At 36.7% G+C, this 14899-nt stretch overlaps 2 protein-coding genes and 1 long non-coding RNA gene across 3 annotated transcripts in view; 2 read left to right on the top strand and 1 right to left on the bottom strand.

Annotated features, from left to right (window-relative positions):
- Positions 1–5785: 5785 nt before the first annotated feature.
- Positions 5786–8594, top strand: LOC107737182 (putative UDP-GlcNAc:betaGal beta-1,3-N-acetylglucosaminyltransferase LOC100288842). The gene is made up of 3 exons (XM_016548628.1): positions 5786–5791; positions 7255–7684; positions 8026–8594. The coding sequence occupies exons 1-3, from the start codon at positions 5786–5788 to the stop codon at positions 8592–8594; spliced, it is 1005 nt and encodes a 334-aa protein (XP_016404114.1).
- A 1059-nt stretch (positions 8595–9653) lies between these two features.
- The window catches only part of LOC107737165 (uncharacterized), a 6865-nt gene continuing 1619 nt past the window's right edge, over positions 9654–14899 (top strand). Inside the window, exons 1-2 of the long non-coding RNA XR_001639772.1 lie at positions 9654–10043; positions 12395–12500. This is a non-coding gene — a long non-coding RNA (uncharacterized LOC107737165). The remainder of the gene's footprint in view (positions 10044–12394; positions 12501–14899) is intronic.
- ark2ca (arkadia (RNF111) C-terminal like ring finger ubiquitin ligase 2Ca) overlaps positions 10713–14899 on the bottom strand; it is a 16512-nt gene continuing 12325 nt past the window's right edge. Inside the window, exons 4-8 of the mRNA XM_016548605.1 lie at positions 14609–14735; positions 14156–14260; positions 13975–14070; positions 13768–13865; positions 10713–12508 (exon numbers count right to left, since the gene is read on the bottom strand). Coding sequence (XP_016404091.1) covers positions 12391–12508; positions 13768–13865; positions 13975–14070; positions 14156–14260; positions 14609–14735 — 544 coding nt within the window. The 3' untranslated portion in view covers positions 10713–12390. The remainder of the gene's footprint in view (positions 12509–13767; positions 13866–13974; positions 14071–14155; positions 14261–14608; positions 14736–14899) is intronic.

Raw genomic sequence — 14899 nt, 5'->3', positions numbered from 1 at the left:
CTAACTCTGCCTGTGCACATTCATGTGTTTTGGAGGAGGCGTGGCTTTGGAGAGTGATTTGCAGGGAGGGTGGGATCTTAAGCTTTCAAAGCTAGATTGCTATTGATAGCCTCTCTGAAAGCCCTCCATACAACACACAAAAACAAGCCCTACAAATTAATAAAAGAATACATAGTATAGAGACATTTCATTATTCATGGTATTCACATAATTTGATGATTTGTAGATTACATAATTACACTTTCAAAAAAGCATTTGCAATTGGTTTGTAAATATGTTTATGAACTTCTGGGCTGAATTTTTAGCCCCGTTTTAGCCCCGTTTCCACCGCAGGAACTTTACCCAGAAACTAGAAACTTTGGGCCGGTACTCGGTGTGTTTCCACCGCAGGAACCAGGATCTAAATAAAGTTCCGGGTAAAAAATTGCCCCTCAGAAAGTCCCTGCTTGTGAGGTAGTACTTTTTCAAAGGTCCGGAACTTTCGGGGAGGGGACTTGGGCACTAAACATGCTGATTGGTTGAGGTCAAGCAGCACTGTATTTCAACCACCATTTATTCAGATAATTTTCAAAATATTACTGATATTGTGTCATGAAATGTAGTTTTAAAAGTATTTCAGGCGAGAATGTAGTTGTTTAAAACTCAAATCTGCGGTTTATTTATAAAGACAGCGCCTATTTAAAAATGTGTTTCGCCAATTTCGGAGACATGATCTCCACGCGATCAGCGGGAGCTCAGTGCTCATGTTTCCATTTCTGCGGCTATTAATATGTTTAAATGAAAACGAAAGGAGGCAGTGGTGTTTGATATCATATTTCGTCTTATTGTAAATACAGGTCTGGGGGGAAAAAAGTTCCTGGGACATATTGTTCCAGGTAATTTCGGTGGAAAAGCGGCTTTTGTTGCATTTACATGTTTTGGCCAGTAGGTTTTTAAATAAAAATAATTTTCAGTCTTACACAACCATGTCGGGTCCAAACTATATTTCTCAATGAGAGCAGACCTTTACCGATCAATCTTTTCTGATATACACCGGCACAGTTGTGAGTCACACATGTGGGTGTAAGCCGAATGCCCTTGACTCTGTCTGCTTTCACTGCTCATTCTTTTCTGGTGTTCTGCTCTCGCTCTTTCTTCAGAGACGTTTCTGTGTGGTTTACAGTGCTATGTTAGGTAAGTGCAGTGTTTCAGCATGACAACAGCACAGAGGATGGGGGTTGTGTGTGTCAGGGGTCAGGGGTCGCCTCAATTAAATATATCACGTCTTGTCAACAAACATTGCACCACATCGCACACGTCTGCAGTGTGCACAGAATGCAGTCTTCACGCACACACAAACTGACAAGAGGAAATAATTGCACTGACAATCAAAACACAATCAAGCTGCGACAACTAGACACTCCTGTCACCCTGAGAAGCGACTGCACTGTCATATAACTTAATACCATGAAACCCCGAGTGCTAAGCCGGTCACCAATTCACCATACTGTTTCCCTATGCCGATAATGAAATCATCACCCTGGCAACCAGTGCTGTTACCATGACAACCCAGAGCCGAAGCGGTTTCACAACCAGTCATCACGGGTTTCTGGCAGATATCACACTCAACCGATGACTTTTAAAACTCATAATTATCAGAGACAAAGACTGACAGAAATGGGAATGCCCTATGGAGTGTGATTGAAAGGCTGCTGTAACTAGTCATAAAATCCCACAATCCTTTTGCCTGGAAGCGAGTTGAGACACTTGTTCTCGAATATCCTGATCACTAAATCTCTCTTCATCAGAAGAAAACAGTATAACTAAGTATCATTTATTTAACTACAGTCTACTGACTTTTTAGTCTTTCATATCTAAACCTTTATGAATATTCAGGAAACTATAGAAGCTTGTTTCCCCAGAGGTGGACAGTAGTGAAGTATTTTTACTTTACTCAAGTAAATGTAAAAAGTAGCTGTACTTTATCAGAGGGGTTTTCTTTGGAAAACTTTTACATCACTACATTCCAAAGCACAATGTCGTACTTTTTACTGCACTACATTTCATAAATAAAAGTTTTTTTTACCGTTAGTACTTAAGAACATTAAAAATGTAGTACTTTCTTGTACTCAAGTAAAACTTTTACTTGAGGAAAAAATAAGAAAGTATTAGATTTGTAATGTAATTAATTATTAAATGATATTTATTATGAAACGTAGTGCAGTAAAAAGTACAATTTTATGCTTTGGATTGTTGTGAAGTAAAAGTTTTCTATAGAAAAACACTCTTATTAAGTACATACACTTGAAAAACGTACTTTTAAAGCAGAGTAAAAATGCTTCACTACTGTCTGCCAATCCACTAAGCAGTAAACAAAAATAAAAAGGTAAATGCAATTTCTTATTTCATGATTCAGATTTTTCTCTCAGAGTAGTCTCACAACTACAAGTTACAGACTCGCACTAAGGCTCTTCTTCTCAGAATTGCAAGAAAAAAGTCTGAATTGTAAGATATAAACTCAGAATAGTTAGTATGAATTGTGAGAAAAATGTTGAGATAAAAGCTAAAAAAATTGCAAGTTAAAGTCAAAACTGAAAAACTGTGAGATAAAAAAAAGATTTGGGAGGAAAAAAGGCAAAACTTTAAAAAAAAAAAAAAAAGAATGTGAAATATAAAAGTAAAAATTGCGCAAAGAAGTATGAATTGTCTATGGAAGCCCGTTTCCGCCACTGAATAAAAAATAAAAGAAGTAATTGCGACTTTTTTTCTCAAAATTGCGTGATACAAACTCGCAATTCTGACTTTTTTTCTCAGAATTGCGTGATATAAACTCGCAATTGCGAGACATAAAGTCGCAATTCTGAGAAATAAAATCAGAACAGTGAGATATAAACTCACAATTCTGGCTTTTTTTTTCTCGCAATTGCGACTTATAAAGTCAGAATTTTGAGATATAAACTCGCAATTCTGAGAACATATCAGTCTTTTTCCCCCCCTCAAAATTAGACTTTAACTCGCAATTGCAAGTTTATATCACGCAATTCTGACTTAAAAGGGGTCATATGGTGCGATTTAAATTTTTCCTTTCATAAACACATTTCATTACACCAAATACACAAAATAATGTTCTTTTTAGCAGCATCATATGACCCCTTTAACTCGCAATTGCGAGAATTGTGAGATAAAAAGTCGCAATTATCTCTTTTATTTTTTATTCAGTGGCGGAAACGGGCTTCCATAATTGTCAGATAAAAATTCTAAATTGTAAGAAAAAAAATCAAAACTGCAAAAAATTTTGAATTGTGAAATAAAAAGTCACATTTAAAAAAAAAAAGTCATAAACCTTTCTATTTTTTTTTTATCCATGGTGGAAGTAAGCTTAGGAAATGATTTCCAAAAGAACAAGCTTCCATTCATGCATGATAATAGTCTTTTAAAGCACCTTAATTAGCAAATAACATTTACACTCAATATTTTGTGCTTTGCATTCAGATTTTTTTGCATTCTTTTGCAAAATAATCACTTAAAGTTTGTTTTTCCATAGCAGAATTACTCTTATGCTTGTCGGGGGTAATCGTAAAGAAACTGTACCATATGGTCAAGAAATATGATGTGAGAAAGTGCAAACCATTATTTTTGTACTCGGGGAGAAAAGGTCACAGTGTAACAAAGTGCAGGGACAAAGACACTTTTTAAAAACTGCATGGATTTTGAAAGCGCACTATTTTATTTTTAACAACAGCAAAATGTACAAATAATAAACTTTTTATTCAATATAACCTAATTAAATGTAATGATTTTACACTCGTTTAAAATTATTTAATTGCATTGCACACTAATAAGAGTAAATCTAGTACAGTATAATGTGACTAAGTTCAGTAAAAAAAAAAAAATAATTATATCAGTAGCAAGTCATAAGAACGCACTTGGCATGCAAATGGGACTGCTTCCTGTGGTAATGGCAATGTGCCTTCATGAAATGATTAATATCAGCCACAATTACTGCTTACAATCCTCCTGATACATCTAAACCACACAAACCTTTAAAAAATGAGAGCCCTGCAGAGTCACACTTTCTCATTTGAATCCATAGAACATAAAATTACTGTTTGAGACTGTTTCCAATGCAGTATATTTATGTTTTTCACTAGAATCTTTTTCATATATGTCTTTTTCTGTCATGAATGTACTCACTTCTCTGATGTCATTATGTTGCTCTTTTCCTGCTGTCAAACTGTGTGCCACTGATTGTCTTTATTCTCTTGTTCTCTGCAGCACATCATGTACGAGACAGAGCCTCACTCATCTTGAGGTTTATTTGTGTGTGTGACTGACAGAGAGGGGGGGGGGATTGTTTGTGTGATATGTAGGTATGCACTGCAGGTTAGTGCTGACAGTGAATGATGCACAACATGTAAATGTTATCGTAGAGGAGGGAAAATAGCTCTTCTTCTGACATGTGAATCATCACACACACGTCTTTCATTCTTGCAGAAGACAAATGTTCACAGTAGGAACAAACCATAACACACTCACTGTCACACAAACACATAAATTACATCACACGCTTTATGACAGGCCTAGTCTTTATTTTTACATGGTGCTCTGGAACAGTGTTATTTTGGTAACACTGATATACTACTATAGTTTTTGCTAATATTTTGATTTAGCAATTTTGAATTAATGTTTTCATGTAAATTTTAGTTTAGTTGTAGTTATTTTGTTGTGTTTTGTGTTTTTTTTATTCGGTTTTTTTTTTGTTTTAATTATTAATTTTCATTACTTCCCTGGTTGTAAAAAAGGGAAATAAACAAAAATTAATAATAAAAAAAACAAAAACAAAATATGATAAAAACAACATGATTTTGTTGTGTTTATGTTAGGCTGTTTCCTCTAAAAAGCTGTTTATTCAGCGTAGTGAAGCCTCTCCTCCATTGACATCCATAAAAAAAAAAAAACGGCCTCTGGTCTCATTTATGTTAGCATTAGCTGTTACGCTATTTTAGCTAAAGGTTGCAGGCTTGCCTTCTTGTGGCTTTGGTACGGCTATTCACTGTAATTACGACAGTTATATATTTACCACAGTGAATTCCACTCACTTACTGCAAGCAAAAATAGACCAAACTGCATGCAGTTGCTTTAAGTAATGTGAAGTTTGTTAGCAGATACAACTTTTGATTTGAAAATGTATTTGTAAATGTAAATATAAAATTTTACAACTTTTGATTTGAAATTTATTACTGAATGTAAAAATTAACATGAACAAAGATTAATAAATGCAGCTGAAGCATTGTTTTTGTTAGTTCATGCATGTTAACTGATGTAGGTAAATAATGTTAATAATGAAACCTTTTTGTAAAGTGCAAGCACGAAAGCACACTTTTCAGAAAATCCACTGGTAATACTATAAACAAATCTACTATATAGTCCCAATAGTATGTATAATGGCATTTATTTTGTATGTCTGAAATTTCTACGACTCGTTAATTTAAAATGTTCTTAGATCAGAACATAACGGTAGTTATGAAATGGGCCGAGGGAAATATAAGCAGTCTAGGAACAGCCTGTGTGTGAGTTGCTCTTGAGTAATGTATCCTGACATCATCCATTATTACTGTAGGTGAAGCTGGACATCTTTGCCCAGTGGAGACGGAGCTGTGTTAGGTTACCATTACCTGCCCGGTGTCAGCTTACTGCAGAAACAACGTCCAGGTGAGCAGCACGCACTGGTTCATGCGCCAGAAAACTGAATAGGAATTCAAACTGATTTAGAAGAAAGGAAAGAAAGACAGCCTAAAGGGACATCATGAAGGTATAAGTAAATATTTGTCCTCAGTTTCTATCATCCTTCCTCTCCATGAGTGCTAATGTCCTATTTGCTCTGTTGTAGAATATTCTGGGGCCAGTTGCATTAGTCACCATGTTAAGACTTTGCCTTAAGAACTAGTTTGACTAACTAGCCTTAATTTTCGGATTTAAATTAGACCAATATACATTTTTATGTAACTGGTTTTAAAAAGTTATTACCAGTCTTGCAGAAACAAGTTAGGTGACTAACTTTTAAGACTAGTCTAATCAGTTTATGCATCTGGCCCCTGTCTTTATATCCAGCTTATGTCGTGTTTTGGAGAGGTGGTTAACTGCTTAACTAGCAGAACCAGCAAGACTTCCTTGGTCTACAGCATCAGAAATCATGCTGATTAACCTACTAGATTTTCCTTGCCAATGCTGGTTTGCCAGCTAAGCACAAAACCAGAATAAACCGTTTTCATGCTGCACGGTCCTTTTAGCAAAGATTTATCAGTATGTGTTTGATTTGAAAAAAAAAAAAAAAAGCAACTGCATTGCAACTGATTGTATCAGTGATGGTCATACTTTTTAGTGGCAACTAATAATAAAGATAAAACAAACACTTTTTGTTAAATGAAAATAAAAAATAACATAATTGGAAGAATGAAAATATTTTTTTAACCTTAAAAGCAACTAAAATAAAATAAAAATGAATTTCAAAATTTATGAACATTAAGGGTTTATAATTGCCTTGATTAAACTTTGAAATGTCACTACATACCAAAATAGCAAGAAAGCCTTGTGAAATGTAAATGTTGTTAAAACATATTTAAATCATAGCAGTTTTATCATGCATTACCACTTATAGCCCTAAAAAATTAAACTAAAATAAAAATACTATAAAATAAATATAGAGATAAATAAATGTACTGAAAAACTGGTATTAATCTAAAACCATCTAGCAACCACCCAAACAATCCTACCAACACCCTAGCGGTGTAATTTTAGTAAAATGTATATATTATTGTAGGTTTTTGTTAATACTTTGAATTAGATGTTATTTTTATATTCTCTTTTCAGCTTAATTTTACTAAACATTGAGTAATTTTGTTGTATGTTTTTGTCATTATTATTATTTTAAAAAACATATCTATAGTTTATTTATTTGTTTTAGTTCACTTAGTTTGTGTTATTTTTGTACTTAAAGTTAAACTAAATTGAAAAAAGAAATGTTGCCTTGGCAACTAGCTGAAATAAAGCAAGTTAAATTTTTTATATTTTAATTTATTTAAGTTCAACGTATCTTATTTCAAATAAAAATGTTTTTTTTATGACTTTTAACTATAAAAACTACTTAGTACACCTTAGCAACGGGATAACAACCCTAGCATGGTTTGCTATAACAAACACCTCTTGCATATTCTTCAGAGAATGCAAAAATCTTGTTGCTATAATTTGGTCACATTTCTTGTTCCCCTCTCTCAGATCTGTGTGTTCCGGCTGCAGACTCATCAATGGTGCTTCCTGTTGTGCAACGTCATCTTGTTTCACGCGCTGCTGTTTGGCGGCGACATAGTGGAAGAGTTTCTCCTGCAGTCGTCTCCCGCCGCTTACACCGACCGCTTTGTCCTGGAGGTCCGGGAGCGTGCACGTAAACTGGACCTGACTGAGACCAGGCTCAACACCTCACAGCTCTACCCCATTAACAGCGAACCCTGCCTACATCATCAGGACCTCCTCATCCTCACGCTGGTCCTGAGTTCCCCAGGAAACTCGAGCCAGAGGGAGGCGGTGCGAAACTCCTGGGCCAATCAGACGTCGGTGCACAGTGTTGCCGTGCGGACTTTGTTTTTCCTTGGCTCCTCCCATTTCGGGGCGGAGCTTGAGATGATGAGGGAGGAGTCTGCGCGCTACGGTGACATCGTGCAGTTCGTAGAGAGAGAGAGAGAGAGAGAGAGAGAGAGAGAGAGAGAGAGAGAGAGAGAGACTGGCAAAATAAACTAGGACGAAAGAGGATTCACATGCCCTGGAGACAGTCTGAAAGCGCTGATTGACAATAACAGATGACCGTGCGGACTTTGTTTTTCCTTGGCTCCTCCCATTTCGGGGCGGAGCTTGAGATGATGAGGGAGGAGTCTGCGCGCTACGGTGACATCGTGCAGTTCGAGGGAGGCGTTTCAAGGGGCAACTGGCAGAAAGGACACTGGAAACAAGTTAAAATGGCACTTCGATGGATTCTACTTTTTTGTCCACAAGCCCGATTTATCGTCCTTTCTGAGGATTCTGTGTATTTAAACCTTCCTGCGCTTACATCATACCTGCTAGGACTGAGAACGCACCCTGATGACCTTTACCTAGGCAGGGTCATCCATCGGGCCGCACCTGAGCGGGACCCCGACAAACCGCATTACCTGCCCTATCAGGTGTACCCTGAGAAGTACCTTCCAGACTACTGCTCTGGCCCCGCCTTTCTTCTGTCTCAAGACGTTGTGAGAAAAGTTTACGTCGCCGCTGAGGATGTATCGTTGCCCCTCCCCTCCGACGTCCTGATTGGCCTGTGTGCAAGACGGGCAGGTGTGGTGGCCACTCACAGCGCTCGGTTTTCTGGCGACCGACACATCCGCTATAACCCCTGCTGCTACAACTTCCTATTCAGCTCTGCTGGGATGGGGGTGGGGATGGTGGGCGTGGCCTGGCGGGATTTAGGGGCGGGGAAGGGGAGGAGCTGTGGCATGCTGGAGACTTATTACAGTTTGGTAGTGTGCAAAGCAATGACATACCTGGATCAACTTTCTTTTCTGAATAATGACAAATCACAGGGCTAGAACGGATGGGGATAGTTATGTGTATAAATTATTGTAAATATTCAGTTTATCAAAATATGCGAAGTATTATAATTCAACTGCTATATTAAAGCATATAGTGTTTCTGTTACTCTAAAAGGCCTTAAAGTCAACATATCAAATTTAAGAGGTAAGTTGGGGTAAGAGATTAATACGTATTTTAGCAAGGATGCATTAAATTGATCGAAAGTGACCGTAAAGACATGTCACAAATGAATTCTATTACAAATCATCGCTGTTATTTTGTACTTTCTTGAGCAGCAAATCAACAGATTGACAATAACAGATGAAACCGAAACAGGCACAAAGAAAGAGATTGAGAAAAAAAAAAAAAAGGAGCTTGTTCCAAAATCTAGTGAGCCTCCTACTTAGACTAGACAACAGCATATGCAGTGCCCTATGCAATGACTAAGATTACATATATATTTAACAGAGACGTCAATCCCAGAATGCATTGCGACAAGCTCTGTCACAAAAGCTGGCGGAGAATGCGGGCAAATCATAACTATAATCCATTCAGTGCCCAAATATATTGATAAAAACAGTGGACCATTTTAACCAATATGTGTGCATGCTACATATTTTTAAGCATAGTGCTTTGTTAGCTTAGCAATATGCTAATATGAAACACTACACTGTAAAAAAAAAAAAAAGTAGTTATAAATAATGCATATTATTGATCCTTTACATTACTTACATTTAAGTATGCTTTACAACAAACGAATACTCCAGTTTTTTCCTTAAATATTTCATGTTTAATTCAATGTGCCACTTGCTGTTTCTTTCCCTTGTGAAAATGATTTCTACACCCATTTTCCCCCCCAGTGTTTTAGACGTCAGATCTCTTGTGCACTTTGTATATTTGTTGCTGTCTATGTACTTTGTTTGAAATCAGTCACTTAAAAGGTTTCTTTTCAGTTAGTATGCTGCCTTAGAAGGTAACTACCTATGTAGGGCAGTTCACTAGATTTCGAACACACCCTTAGAAAGTGAGAGAATGTAAACATTAATAATTTAAGACCGTTAAAGGAAAAAAGCATGAAAAAAGAGAAAGCAGGTAGAGGATGTAAACATTAACAAGAATAAAAACAGAGAAAAGACAGACTGTAGACAGACATGAGACGAGAGAGGTAAAGATTATGTAAACATTAACAATGTAAGAAAGCCTTCCAGAGAGAAGAGTAGAGAAAGAGAGAAAGATTGTGTTGCAAAGGTCGCCAGAGTGGTAAAAACGATGCCAGTGAGAGGGTGGCCTTGGAAAACTAAGAGTGCAAACAGGACAGCGAATCAAAACCCATAATACTCCCACTCCGCTGCAGTGTCTGACCAATCAGCAAGCGAAATGTCAGTAAGGTCACAGCACCAAAGGGAGAAACACACACGAACACCAACCGCATGCGAAGCATTCCTGCAAACCAACTCAAACATGAGGTAAGAGTTTTAATCATTTTGTGTTATTTCTAAATAAATAAAATATGATTCCATTGCAAAAAAATGAAACTATACAAAATTAAATACGTACCCACGATATCTACAGTTAGTAATAAATTATGATTGTTAAATACTTAAGGCATTTCAACGGACATAACCCTGTGTAAACGATCAACACGAGCCATCATCCGCCAATCAGCACACAGAACACTGGGGGGGCGGAGCCAACGCTCAGGCAAAAATGCAGCTCATTGGCTGAAATGAATACAGCTTTGTTTTGAACCGAAATGGTTTTTAAAATTGACTTTTGGATCACAACGAAGCAAAACTGAACAAAAAATAAAAAGTATGCTTTATATAGAAGGCAATCTCAGAATGCATTTTGTATTCGAAAATTGGTGGAGAATGCGGGCAAAATCATATGATTTATGATTTTGTCTCACAATTCCGAGTTTATATATTGCAATTCTGACTTTTTTTCTCTGAATTCTGAGTTTACATCGGTTTACATTTTTTTGTTTGCTTCTGCAAGCAAAAAATAATAAAACAAGTAGCACTTTTTTCTCACAATTTTGACTTCATTTCCCGCAAGTTTTTTTCTCAGAGTTGTGAGAAAAATGTCTGAATTACGAGATAAAAAGCCGCAATTAATATATATATATTTTTTTTCCCATAGTGGAAACAAGCTTACATAGTTAACTACTTATATAGGGTAGATTGCTAGATTTTAAACACACCCTGAAACAGACCATGAGAGAAATTGTCAAATTTACAAATCAAGCAAAATTGAACCAGACATTTTGGGAAAAAACTATCCATATAAAAAGAATATCCTTGTTGCAAGTTGTTAAAATTAAACTTAAAAACAACTAAAGTGATTAATCCTATAAACAACTAAGGCCAGAAACATACGCATTGCATAATGTGCACTTTTGCAAACTTCAGTGCTCAAGAGGGCGCCAGTGTTCAAACTTCTGCACCATTAAACCGGATGTGCTATTGTTTGTGTAGCTAGCTGTAAACATGTCAACTTTAACTTGCTCAGCAAGATTCATGAAATTTGAGCTGAAACAGAAAACTACCTGCGTATGTTTCAGGCCAAATACGAATAATTCCGGCATCGCGCTCGTCTGTCTCGACCTGCTTGTGTGCTGTTGGCGGATGGTCCTCTATCACACGACATTCTACATTGTAGTTCTAGCAATACAGCATAGCAACCAGCATAGCAACCACGAGGGGAGACCCGTCACACAAGAACACCGTTGGACACACACAAGCCCTCCAAACACTGCATGTTTTAAATACCAATAATAAATACAGTAACCATGGCAGCGCAGCACCAGAGTAAGGCCGGGCACTTTAGCTATACTCACATGTGCTTTTTTCAGTAGGCATTTAGGGTCAAAGGTCATGGCAGGGTCTCTCTCACGCACACACACACGCTACATGAGTCTGATAATGTTACGGATCGTCACAGCTTAAAGGAGCTAATACACATCCATGCATTCGCGCACACACGCTTCCAGGTGTACCTTGAAACAACAACCCAAGCACAGATGCATGCAACTACTACTGCGCCTATCTACACGAATCCACCAATCACGATATTCTCCGCCTACTTTTTTTTTTGTAAGACAACAGCCCTCCTCCTGCTGTCTCGGAAATGAGTTGCTTTTGTGTTTTCGTATTTTTTTTTTCTTGTTGTTGCGTGTTCTTTTTTGGCTTCTCTACATGTACCATCGTGCACCGCTAACCCATGAAAATATTAACACACATACACGCACCAAAATGGTGAACAAGCGCACAAACGCACACACGCAAGCCGAAGTAGCTCCAGTGTGTAAGACTAAAGCAGTATTGCCGATCAGAAATACAGTGGACACACACTCCAGCAGCTAGATTTGACAGTGTCTTATCCGCCATCGTGTATATATTATATTTAGTGTGTAAGTGTGTGTGTGTGTGTGTGTGTGTGTGTGTGTATTGTATGCAAAGGGAGGGTCTTTAGTAAAGTTCATGGCTTAAGAAATTGCACAAATACACACACGTATGCTACAGACACACACCATTTCCCTACAGACAGAATCACTCCTCACGACAGACCCTTTTAGTTTCTACCAGCACGTGTGTGTGTGAGTGTGTGTGAGTGTGTAGTGTCAGTTATTGTCATTGGCTCAGTAAAGCGTGTAAGTGTGTGTTTAGTGTGTGTCGGATGGCTCATCATACACGTGTGTAGGTAATATACAGTGTGTGTGTGTGGATGGAAATGTCTGTGGATGTATAAGAGTGAAATAGAGCATGTGTGTGTGAGTTATTTGTTAATGCGTGTTATTTCGCCGGGTGTGTTTCAGCTCTCGGGGGTGAGCTGTGTTTGGATGTCCACTCTGCAGATGGGACACTTCCTACTGGTGGCCAGCCACTGATCCACACACGCCTGATGGAACAAATGCATACAGGGTAAACGCCTGAAAACAGAGAGAGAGAAAAAGTTTATTAGGATGAGTAGAACTGCATTAGCATATTGCTCTGTTCTTGTTGTGTTTAGTAGTGGGCATACTGTATTTTGCATTGTTATTGTTAAATAAAACTCAAGCTATTAAGAATAGTTTTTATTAATTAGAATTATTATTTTAATAATAAGAATAGTTTTTATTAATTAAAGTAAAAGATAAATATTAGATAAAAATGTAACAGCTTTTAGGTCAAATTTACTTTTTTTTCCCAAGAAAACAATATGCACATAAAAAGAATATTCCTTTGTAAATTGTTAAGATTATGGTTAAAAACAAAACTATTGAAAAAAAAAAAATGTTAGATGAAAAACTGAACTGGAAAAAGTTTAAACTGAAGTTGTAAAGTTGCTTAAAAGTGAAATATAAATGAATTAAAGCTAAAAGGAAATATATATATATATATATATATATATAAAAAGACAAATGTACATGACAAAATTACTAAAACTAAAATGAAAAACTGAAAGTACAAAAATAAAAGGCAATTCAAAATATCAAAAAATACTATAACAGTATATAAATATTAAAATATCAATGTTACTTTGTAGCATTTATAGTGTAGTTTAAGGACGCAAACTTTTGTACCTCCTGTGGTTTTAAGTTAATATTTCAATCCTTTTAAAACACATTTTCATGCAATTAATTATCTACTCATCAACTCCTGAACCTCCTGGTGTAATACTTTTGTTGAAAAGTTTGGGGTCAGTAAGATTTTAAAACTATTTTTAAATTAATTAATTTTTTTTTTCTTCAGGAAGGATGCAATAAATTGATTAAATGGGACAGAAAAGACATTTACAATGCCACAAAAAATTTATTTCAAATAAATTCTGTTATTTTGATCATGGTTTCCACAAAAGCATGAAGCAGCACAACTGTTTTCAACATTGATAATAATCAGAAATGTTATTTATGCAGAAAATCAGCATGTTAAGATGATTTCTGAAGGATCATGTGACTCTGAAAACTGGAGTAATGATGCTGAAAATTCAGCTTTGATCACAGGAATAAATTACATTTTACAATATATTCAATTGGAAAACAGTTATATTAAATTCTAATATTTCACAGTATTGCTGATTTTACTGTATTTTTGATCAAATAAATGTAGCCTTGGTGAGCAGAAGAGACTTTTTTCCAAAAACATTAAAATATAATCTTACTGACCCATACGACAGTGTATAGTTTCATCTGTCTTTATTATATACTACCTGACATCTTCTCCATCCTCCAGCATGGAGAGGCAAATGGTGCATTTCTCATCCATATCCAACTCTTCCTCACATAACTTCAGATCCAGCGGCTTCCGCTACACACACACACACACACACACACACACACACAAGTGTGTAAGCAGCAGAAAACTGTAGGTTGGACATGAAAATGAAAGAGTGAATGTGAACAGTGCGTGTATGTACCTTCTTGTATTTGTGGGGGAAGGTGAATCTCTCTATGGTGGTCTGTATGGCCCCTCGGCTGACGCTTCCCAGTCGATCCTCCAGCTGTAGCAGCTCCTGCACACGATCACAGACTTGGTGTTAAACAGAGCAAAACATGAATGTATGCGAGTTACTGTTCATCTGTCTGTGTGTGTTTTACCTCATAACTCTCTCGAACAGCAGACGAGTGTCTGCTGGGACTCAAGCTCTGCAGCGCCAGCAGGTGGAGCTGTGGATATGGATAATTCCTTATCTCATGGACAACCTACAGGAAACACAACATACATGTCTGTCTTAAACATTGCAGACCACATTCAACACTTGCACTTACTATAAAAGACTTCCAAATAAAGAAAAAAATCTATAAATAAAACAAATGTAATACTTTATATATACACTATATTTGCATATAATGTGATATATTTATATATACACTCACCAACAATTCTGTGTTTTTCTGTCAATATGGGGTGCTGTGTGTACATTAATGAGGAAAAAAAATTAACTTAAATGATTTTAGCAAATGGCTGCAATATAACAAAGAGTGAAAAATTTAAGGGGGTCTGAATACTTTCCGTACCCACTGTATATAGACACACACACACATACTCACCACTTGGGTGGAGGAGGTGTTTCTGGGGAGGTGGTGCATTCTGGGAGAGGCCAGGTAATGCTGGTAGGGTTGAGGGATCTGCTGCAGAGGATACTGATACGGCACTCCTGCGTCCACGCTTAGGTCCCTAAAAGCACACATTTTCATTTTAATAAAAGCAATTTAAAAACAACATCAGGCGCAGGAAATTTATGTACTGTATTTTATTTTTTTTCCAAATGTTGACCAAGATCATTCCCAAATATTAAGGAAGTTTATTTGCTATGGAAGCTTACTTCTGCCATAGAATAC

This window comes from Sinocyclocheilus rhinocerous, unplaced genomic scaffold, assembly GCF_001515625.1.
Source record: "Sinocyclocheilus rhinocerous isolate Xijiao unplaced genomic scaffold, SAMN03320098_v1.1 scaffold284, whole genome shotgun sequence".
Taxonomy (NCBI): domain Eukaryota; kingdom Metazoa; phylum Chordata; class Actinopteri; order Cypriniformes; family Cyprinidae; genus Sinocyclocheilus; species Sinocyclocheilus rhinocerous.
This window is presented reverse-complemented; position numbering and strand designations above follow the sequence as displayed.

Coding starts and splice junctions, on each gene's coding strand:
- LOC107737182 (XM_016548628.1), top strand. Junction 7,685..8,025: donor GGAGGAGTCTGCGCGCTACG/GTGACATCGTGC, acceptor TTTGTCCACAAG/CCCGATTTATCGTCCTTTCT.